Source organism: Aulonocara sp. 'chitande type north' Nkhata Bay, linkage group LG7 (genome assembly GCF_057382095.1).
Source record: "Aulonocara sp. 'chitande type north' Nkhata Bay isolate Kocher_YH1m ecotype deep benthic linkage group LG7, A_spYH_male_GT1.1, whole genome shotgun sequence".
In the NCBI taxonomy this organism is placed as follows: Eukaryota; Metazoa; Chordata; class Actinopteri; order Cichliformes; family Cichlidae; genus Aulonocara; species Aulonocara sp. 'chitande type north' Nkhata Bay.
In genome coordinates, this window is record NC_141350.1 from 44,506,483 (window position 1) to 44,515,712 (window position 9,230).

The 9,230-nt window shown below is 39.6% G+C and overlaps 1 protein-coding gene across 1 annotated transcript; it reads right to left on the reverse strand.

Moving 5' to 3' along the window:
* Positions 1-540: 540 nt before the first annotated feature.
* Positions 541-7,706, reverse strand: ggt1b (gamma-glutamyltransferase 1b). Its single transcript, XM_086302535.1, has 13 exons — positions 7,422-7,706; positions 6,520-6,694; positions 6,293-6,423; positions 6,078-6,167; positions 5,643-5,835; positions 5,394-5,554; positions 4,818-4,967; positions 3,565-3,701; positions 3,105-3,292; positions 2,883-3,010; positions 2,539-2,651; positions 2,330-2,443; positions 541-1,132 (listed from the first exon to the last, which is right to left on the reverse strand). The coding sequence occupies exons 2-13, from the start codon at positions 6,684-6,686 to the stop codon at positions 986-988; spliced, it is 1,719 nt and encodes a 572-aa protein (XP_086158661.1). The 5' UTR covers positions 6,687-6,694; positions 7,422-7,706; the 3' UTR covers positions 541-985.
* Positions 7,707-9,230: the final 1,524 nt, after the last annotated feature.

Here is a 9,230-nt window from a genome sequence, read left to right on the forward strand (position 1 = left end):
TGCTGGTTTATTTTACTGCTTTCCTGCACGGTAGTACACCATGGTAATGGTTGTCTTAGATGCACAATTAACAATTAAATGAGGAGAATGGTTAATAATTAATGGTGCCATGTGGGGGGTAGGTGATGTGTTCAGGCACCTAATAAAATTCTGCTTAGGGCCCCATAACACCTTGACCTGGCCCTGCACTTGATTTATGACCTCAGAAAACACTTGATGGTGTCAGTCGCTAGATTCACAACCTAAATTCAATACAGGATTATGTTCATTTGGTAAATTATGGTCCCAGCTCTAGTCTGATAAACTATATAACAGGGTAAGCTACTGGGCTGAATGTTGTGCAACGAGTTGTTGAGTGACAAGAGTGCACAGTCTTTGTCAGTTCCATCCTTCACTTATTAGATCTGGTGTCAAAACACCAAGATGGAGTCATGGTTTAACGTTGTAAACATAGTTAATGATCCAAGTAGTGATATAAAAAAAATTAAAAGAGAGAACAAGATGGAAATAGCCAAACTACACAGCTCTGCGCTTCAAAAGTTGCAATTTATTTATTTTTCAATAAATATATGGTAGGTCCAGAGAACAAGTCCCAGCTTTGTTTTGATCTCAGTTTTGTGGATGCCATGTGTCAAAACAATCGCAGGAAACTGCTTTACACATCTACTAATCTGTGCTTCACAAATACCAAAAGATATATTTTTTAAAAGATTTTATTCACTAGATTGATGTGATCATTAGAATGATGTGAAGTTAAGAAGGTTCAGCCAAGGCACTCAGTGTTAAAGTATAGCTTGTAATGGTTAAAGGCTTGTTCAGCTGGTACTAGTTGTTTTGTACAATCAGTACAAAACAACTGGTGCCCAAGACAAACGCCCATGTTGGCTGAATCTTTATCAACTTTCTAATCTTTGAGGTTGTCCCACTGGTGTCAAGGTTCACAAAACTACAGTATCTCTCCATAATCATAGGTGTGTTTATAACTTCAGTATCCTGCTGCATACCCCCCCTTGCGTGGATCGGACTGAGCATACACCTTGTCATCATGACACAGTACTGCCTGCACCACGGCTCCCGTCGATGTGAGGAGTTCTGTCTCATGGTTCTTCCTTGCCAAACCATCCAGGACATCCTGGAAACCAAAGCATGAGTGAAGACAGACTCTAAGCACAAAAACATGACTGACTAGGCGTGCCATGTAAACATGTGGGGAGGGGTTGTCTGTTCAGTGTTTGTCCATTAACACTGCTGTTTTTGCATGAGAGTAGAGAGGATTATTTTAATACTTTTTGCATTGCACAGTACTTGTAAACTGTACTTGTAAAGAGCACTTTTAATAAGAGAACTGGAGTGCTGGTCAGCAATCACCCCACATGTAATGGTGCAACCAAGTTAACTATGTAAGAATAAGAAGTCAGTGTCTGCTGTTAGAAAAAAACAGATGCAGAATTTAAAGGGGGTGGAAGTTTGAAATGAACCAAGCATAAAACTCTATTACTGAAACATTTTTTTCTTTTCAGGTATGGAAATTCATAATTGTAAACTGGTGCCAATAAAAAAAAAAGTGTGCTACATTTTTTTTTTTTTTTTGCTTTTTAGTCAAACTGAATTAGAAAATTCAGAACAGCAATACTTATATTTTTGCATTAAAATATCGTTATGATTGGTGGATTAACTGTAACAGAAACAGAGAAATTTTGTAATTACCAATACTGCTAATTCAAAGTAGCTGTGGTAGTAAATTTACACCAGAAAAACATAAATTTGTCAAGCATTGTATTTGTGATGTACAAATATATCACCTAAAACTGTTCTTGTTTTCAGTTTTCTCTTTCTCTCTCCCTTCTTCTCCTCTCTGTGTAACCTGATTACAGAAGTATGGCTCTAGAATCATGAAATCATCTGTAATTGTTTCTGCTTGCAGTCCAGTTTTCAGCTCCACCACATCCCCAGATTATAAACTCAGTAAATATCAGCTTTGTTCCAGCCTTTTATAATTGTTCTAGTCTGCTCCAGCCTAGCCTCTAAACTTCTCACCATGAATTAACACACATGTTATGAACACTCAGAGAGTCCTGGTCTGGTGTCTTGTTCAATTTTGTGAACAGAGGTGAAATGCCACAAATTAGACCATTAGCATAACCCTAGTACAACCATTTCCTCCCTTATTGTTACGCTGTTTTTACCCATGAAGCTAAAGATGAAACAGTGTTCCCAGTTCTAGTCATGACTTTGGTTTATACAGTGTTTCTTAGGGTTGTGAATAAAACATAGTTTCCCTGCACACCACACCACCGCCCAGTTGTTGTTTACTGTTTGTGACACTCACTTTGTCAAAGCCAGGCTCCGCTACAGTGATGTTAGGAATCAGCTGGTTGTGGACCCTTGGATCTAACACAGCTTCTTTCAGATCATAGTTGAAGAACAGGGTGTTTAGAATCACCTAATAAGTATTAAATAGAAACCAAGTTATTAATTAGTTTCTACATTTAACGAGTAGAAATGAGTGTTTTACATAGGTATCGGTACGCATTTTACCTGAGCAACAGAGGTGGTGATTTTTGTTCCTCCTGAACCTCCGACCACCATCTTCACTTTGTTGCTTTTGTCAAAAAGGATTGTTGGACACATTGAAGACATTGGCCGTTTCCCTTTTTAAAATGATATGTTGATAATAATTACTTTCTGAATGTCTGAGTCAGAGCAGATTCATGTGCATGCACACAAGATATTATTCAGTAACCGTCAATAACCAGGCTGACATCTGCATGACTTTTAATCACTCTGTCATTAAAAAGCTCATCTGTCTTGCAGAGTCGCTGGTTTTAAGGCCCTCTTATGTGTGTTCTCAGTCTGTACGAGCGTGGTGGCCATAACCTTACCTGGCCTGATGAAGTTGTTCGGTGAAGGAGGCACACCGAAGCTGTTTGTGATATCAGGCGAGCTGAAGTCGTCCATCTCATTGTTGAGAATGATCCCTGTTGATGCTGACATAACTTTGGAGCCCAAACTGCAAAAAACAAACCCAATAACCAGTAAGAAATCACATAAGTTGTACACACATGAGTGATTAACTTCATGAAGTGTCAGTTAGGAAGTCGTACTATAGGTTGATAGTGCTGGTGGCAGCCACAGCACTTCCATCTTCAGCTACTACCGAGAGGTGCGAGGTCCCGTAGTTTTCAGGCAGATAAAACTCTGGCTCGTAGTAGTTCATGTGATGTGTGGTTTCATCGGTAATCTTTTCATGGAGGGCATCGGCATACAATTGTGAAGTCATATTCTGGATGAGCTTTGGGGGAGAAATATTATAATTATACACATGCAAAACCTAAAAAGGTTTCCTATTATTCTGTCCTCAGGTTTTAAAGATTCTAGCCTAATCAGAATATGCAGGGTAATTTTGTTTTTCTCTTTTCAAACAGTGTCGAACAATGACTCTCATGGAGGACTAACATCAAATTTGGATTAATTTCAATTGTTTTTTTAAAATTTGTTTGATTTGTTTCATTATAGAAGTGATGTCAAAAACTCCTTTAATAATTGTATAATCTATAACCTTACACCTGTGATGTTGAGAAACTTCCGATCTCCGAGCATGGTTCTCTTTGCGTAAGCGAAACGATAGGCCTCCACCATGCGGTGGTAGGTTAGGATCTTTTTCTCAGTGCTTGCCACGCTATCTGAGGTGAAGTTGTAGCCTGCAGAAAATACAACAATAAGTACCATTTCATTTAAAGCACAGCCTTACCCACAAATGGTTGTTCAGGTAGGAAATGAGACACAAAATGCAGGCTGTTCCTGTGCTTTTCATTTAGTCTAAAAGGGAGCTGCAATCAGACCAGAGCTGACAGCCACATGAGGAAACAGGGAGATGGCTGAGAGAGCCAGAGTCTGGGTCTGATGGGTTTCAGCTGACAGCGGCAGGAGTCACAGTAAATCAGCCGGATGGAAGTTTTTGGACAGTGAAATGTGTGTGTGTGTGTGTGTGTGTGTGTGTGTGTGTGTGTGTGTGTGTGTGTGTGTGTGTGTGTGTGTGTGTGTGTGTGTGTGAAGCCTCCACCATTCAACTCTGTCCAATTAGAGATGAAATAGTGAGATTAATGTGAGTGTGTGGGAGGCAGGGCGGAAATAGTGAGGAAAGGAAAGGAAAGGAAAGGAAAGGAAAGGAAAGGAAAGGAAAGGAAAGGAAAGGAAAGGAAAGGAAAGGAAAGGAAAGGAAAGGAAAGATTAATATCTTTAAAGGAAGATTTGGGATCTAATCGTTAGAAGAAGAGACTGTCTCTGACCTAAAAAGTTACTGAAGCAGGGAGACAGTGTCCTCCCAGGCAAATATTTTAGATAGTATAGCATTCCCCAACCAACAAGGTCAAGGTCAACTTTATTTATATATCACATTGCCAACAGTCCATGCTGCACAAAGTGGAGCATGGAAATAGCATCACAGATGTAAAACAGACAATTATCTTTGGATCTTCACTACTTCAATAAAATTAAAGCTCTTTTAATCCAAATGGGCCCCACACTTTCAACCTGGAGCACTAATTTAATTTTGGCATAGTTATCCCATATCTATATGATAGTTCACTGAAAATCATCCCAAAGGTAGATCTGTGCTTTATCCCATCATTCCAGCTGCTCTTAGGTAGCAATAAGTCAAAGGTGCTTTTTATTGAAGTGAGACTGAAGAGATTTAGTGCACAGTAGATCAGCTTGAGTCTTTTCTGAAAGACTGACTGGTAGTGTGAAGGCAGCTCACATAAAAGCTTATTCTCTCCCACTCGGGATGTTTTTTTGGACAAAGCATCAAGGCTTACCATTCAAGATGTTTAATATCAGCGAGAGCACAGGGCCGCTAGCGGGGGCATTGGGAACAACCATGGTGTACTCCCCCACGTTCACCCTTAGAGGGTTCTCATCCAAGACAGGCGTATAATCCTGCAGATCCTCCATTGTGATGATGCCGCCTAAACAGATTGACAAACACTGTGAACGCACACTTGGACAGAACTGCTGCGTTGCACAAATCCTCTTTATCGTGAAAATTAGATGTGCATAGAGGTGTATGTAGCTATTTAAAGACTAAATATAAAGACTTTTTATGGAAACTGCGTATATGGGGTTTTCTAGGTACAGAAACATGATTTTAATTGCAGAAACTGCTGTTCTCATAAGTCTAACCCTTTGACTGTAAATCTCAAAACTGGGAAGATAGCTGCGACTATCAGCACAGGAGAACTGAACGTTTGCTGCCAGACTCAAATCAGTTCAGTCCTGATGTTAAGTGCTGGTGAATTTCTATATATGTGACTCCAACTCATCTGTTTTCCCGTTCAATTAAAATGTCTGCTTATTAGTGTTAAAAACTATACTTTGTAAAATAAAAATAGTACCTGCTGCCTGGATATCTGCCACAAGCTTCTGAGCCAATTCTCCCTTGTAAAAAGCATCAGGACCCTCTTCGGCTATTTTTCTATAGGTTTCCGCGAGCTTGGTAAATTTAACGGTTTCATTTTCTTTTAGGACGTCGCTTTTCTCCCCGCAAAAAACTTGACTGAAAGAAGAGAAGATGATTTACAATGGATTTAGTCACTGTCTAAATAATGTCACAGTTTTTATAGGGATAGTTCCCTTCTTCTCACCACAAGGTTGGGTCCTGCATGATGGTTTGCTTATTACTAGACAAAGCTGAGGCAAGTGCCTTTCCCAAAGGAAATCCTTTCTCTGCAAGTTCAATGCTTGGCATAAACAAGTCTTTCCAAGGCAGTTTTCCATGTCGCTGGTGTGCCATCTGGTAACCTCGAATCTCCCCTGGCACAGCAATCGCCAACCCTCCTAATAACAATGAGGATCAGGCACAAGGAAGTCTTAAAGATTTTATTTTGGTGCACTGAAGTTCTTTAGAGGTTTTTTAAAATAATTTTTAATCTAAATGATTGTTTAATTATTTATTTCACAAGCAAATCTTTAAGAAATTACACTCTCTGACACTGATCACCCTTTTCTCCATCACAATCACAAAGTCATCAGCTTCCCTCAGTTTGTTGCCATGTCAGATAGTGCTGGTTAAACATTACCTTTCTGGGATAGATCTGTACTGTTCCCAAACATGTTTTCTGTTGCGTTGCGTGGTGCCGTCTCCCTGGCATCAATGGTCTCAACTCTCCCTGTGCAGGTCAGGAAAAGCATTTAGGGGCCCAATGAAGTGGAAGCTTTATGGGTTTGTTGTGTTAGTGGGAAAGTATAAGAACAGAGTATTTGAAGTAAAATGCATTTAAGACGGCAGGTGTACCAGTCATTGCATTATAGATGGTGAAGAAAAGTCCTCCTCCGATACCCATACTATGAGCATTCATCAGTCCAACACACAAAAAAGCAGCTATAGCAGCATCTACTGCAGAGCCCCCTCTCTTCAGCATGTCCCTGAGGTTTGAAATAAAAAGGAGACAAAGTGGGAAGGGAAGGTGCTGGAAGTTTTACAGTTAAGATCCTCCGAAGTATCTTGTGGACAGATCTTACCTGCCGATCTCTGAACATGGTCCAGCGTCTGCTGCCACAGCTGCCTTAGAGTACCCCCTCTCACTTTTTGTCTCCCTTCTCCCCACACCAAAGTAGACGCCCACAAAAGTAGCAGCTGCTGCCAGCAGCAGTATTGTCAGTGCCACAATTATTGTCTTCTTTTTCATTTTTATACCTCAAACACAACAAATAATTTCTTTAATACCTCAGAAGACTTGGCTTGTATTTTAAAAGTTGCAATGTTGAGCTAAAACAAAGCAGCAGGAACATGCAAAACACTGAGATTATACATCCTCTGACAGACATACAATACATGTTTAAATACTTTGTGCAATGTGAAACCAAACACGACTGCTCGCACCTGTACCAGCTACATAAAGAGGTTGTAGATGAAATTAATTCAGCAGAGAGAAAACTAAAAATATATATCATGTCCAGTGGCTTGGGTAAATAATTTAGAAATTTAGTCATCATTATACAGCTACGCTCATCATGTATTCCCATTTGATCCAGGTCAGCAATGCCAGTTTGAGGAAAAGATTTGTAGATTTGATAAGTCTGAGGCACAAGATTTCCAACGTTGTGTAATATTAACATAACCACAGTAAGAGCCCTAAGAGAATCCATTTCTAATACTTCCCTGAAAAAACGTCTTGGAAATTGTAGCCTGCAAAGCTTCACTACACGAATAAAACCAGAGAATGTGACGGGAAAGCAAATTAATAGCTGCGCAGCACATTTAATATTAGTGCACATCAGTATAAACTGACTAGTTATACAAAGCTGTCGTCTGTTTTCACACCTCACACACAAAATAACTTCAATAAACTGAAAACGGCCCCTTTCTTCAATTTAAATTGAACATTTTGCTTTCACAGATATGAATCAATGACCTCTCTTACTTCAGTTCCTCTCGGGGTCTCAGCAGCAGGCTGCACGCTGTGCCACGGTCTGCAGGAGTTGAACGGTAAAAGGCTCACTCAAGGTCTCGATGTGTGATTGTCACAGAGTAGTTAAACTTTAAACCATCCCACCATAAAACACCATACTTGTGTTTTTGATTGGGGTGAAAGATGCAGGCAGACGAAAGTATAGAAAATGAAAGAAAAAAAAAACCTTAGACAGCTGCTTTCAAATAATTAGTTTTCTGTATTCAAGCAACTTTCTAATATCCACAGACAACTGCACAACCCTGGAGCTGAGAGTAAGAAATAATCGCCAGATGAAAGGCTCTTTATCTGTGGTAATACTTTATCTGTGAAAAAGATTAACCAGCAGTAGCCTCAGTTTGCTGATGGTTCACTTTAAATAAATGCCAAACGTTTTATAGTTAACACAGGACCTGTTTCCTTCTCTTAAGTAACGCAGCGCCTGCAGGAATGTCATTGAGTTTTTTTTCTTTCTATGACTTCACACAAAACCTAATATTTAGGTTTTTAAATAAAGTGCCTTCTCATCGGAAAAGTGAAGGCTTTCTCGGCTGCGAGGGAGAAGATCTGCCATGAGGCGAGGAAACAAACTCTCTGAACAAACTGCAGGAGAACCATGTGAACGAGTGCAAAGCTGACTGAGGAAGGTCAGTTAAGTAAGTATGTTTCTGTTCTGTGTCCTGTGTACTGTTTGTTTGTATATGTGTGTTTTTGGCTGCTGTTACAACCAAATTTCCCTTTGTGGGACAATTAAAGGATTATTCTATTCTATTCTTATTTTTGACTGATTTGAACCTCAAAACTTGAATGAATCCAGGAACATCTTTACTTTAGCAAAGACACTTCTAATAACTGAATTAAAATATGGTGCACCTGGTGTTGAATTATGCTAAACTATGGATTTTACATTCAAATACGTCCTTGTTTAAAAACCAAGGATTTTTTGTTAGAAAAACTACCCACATACATGGGTTTTTGCAGTTTTTATGTGAGCAATAAACTGCATGATTGCCAGGTGTAGCTAAAAAGATAGGATTTTTAATTTATGATAAAATGACAAACTCATATATGCAAATTGATATATTTTTTATATATGTATTTATATTTCGGATGTCTATTTAGTATATTTGTGTGGATTTCTTAAATAAGCACTCCCGTTTTTTGTTTTTTGCTTTTTTAATTGAATTTTCTGGTAATTATTTAATGGTTCGGGCTTCACTGGGTTAAATTCTGTGTAAGCTTTCAGTGTAGCTCATCACAGAAAACACACACAGGTGGAAATGAGTGATGTAGCAGCTCCAACCTATTATAGAATAGAATCAAACAGAATGTGCTTTTTACTGATAAGAGGCTGATTCGTTTAAACTGCTGAATTTGATTAATCTGAATCTTTCCCCAGAGAGCAGGGCAAAGAATCAGTGATGTCCGGGTGGGTGTGATCCATTATTATACACCTGGCTTTCCACTGGAGTCAGGGTGTCGCGCTGACCACCACCTGCCCTCACCAGCTATGCAGCTGGCGAACCACACCACGCAGCAGAGGGTCCGAAGGCTCTCTGCTGTTGAATGATAGAAGCTGCTCAGCAGGTAGCAAGGGAGGTGAACGTGTCTTAGCTTCCTCAGGAAGCAAACGCCTCAGCTGGGCCTTCCCCACCTGACAGGAGATCCGTGGTTCAAATGAGGTCAACCTAAATGTGAACACCAAGGTAACTAAAACTATCTACCTGCTCTACTTCTTGAAGTCCACAATCATTTCCTTGGTTTTTGTAGTGTTTAAATCCA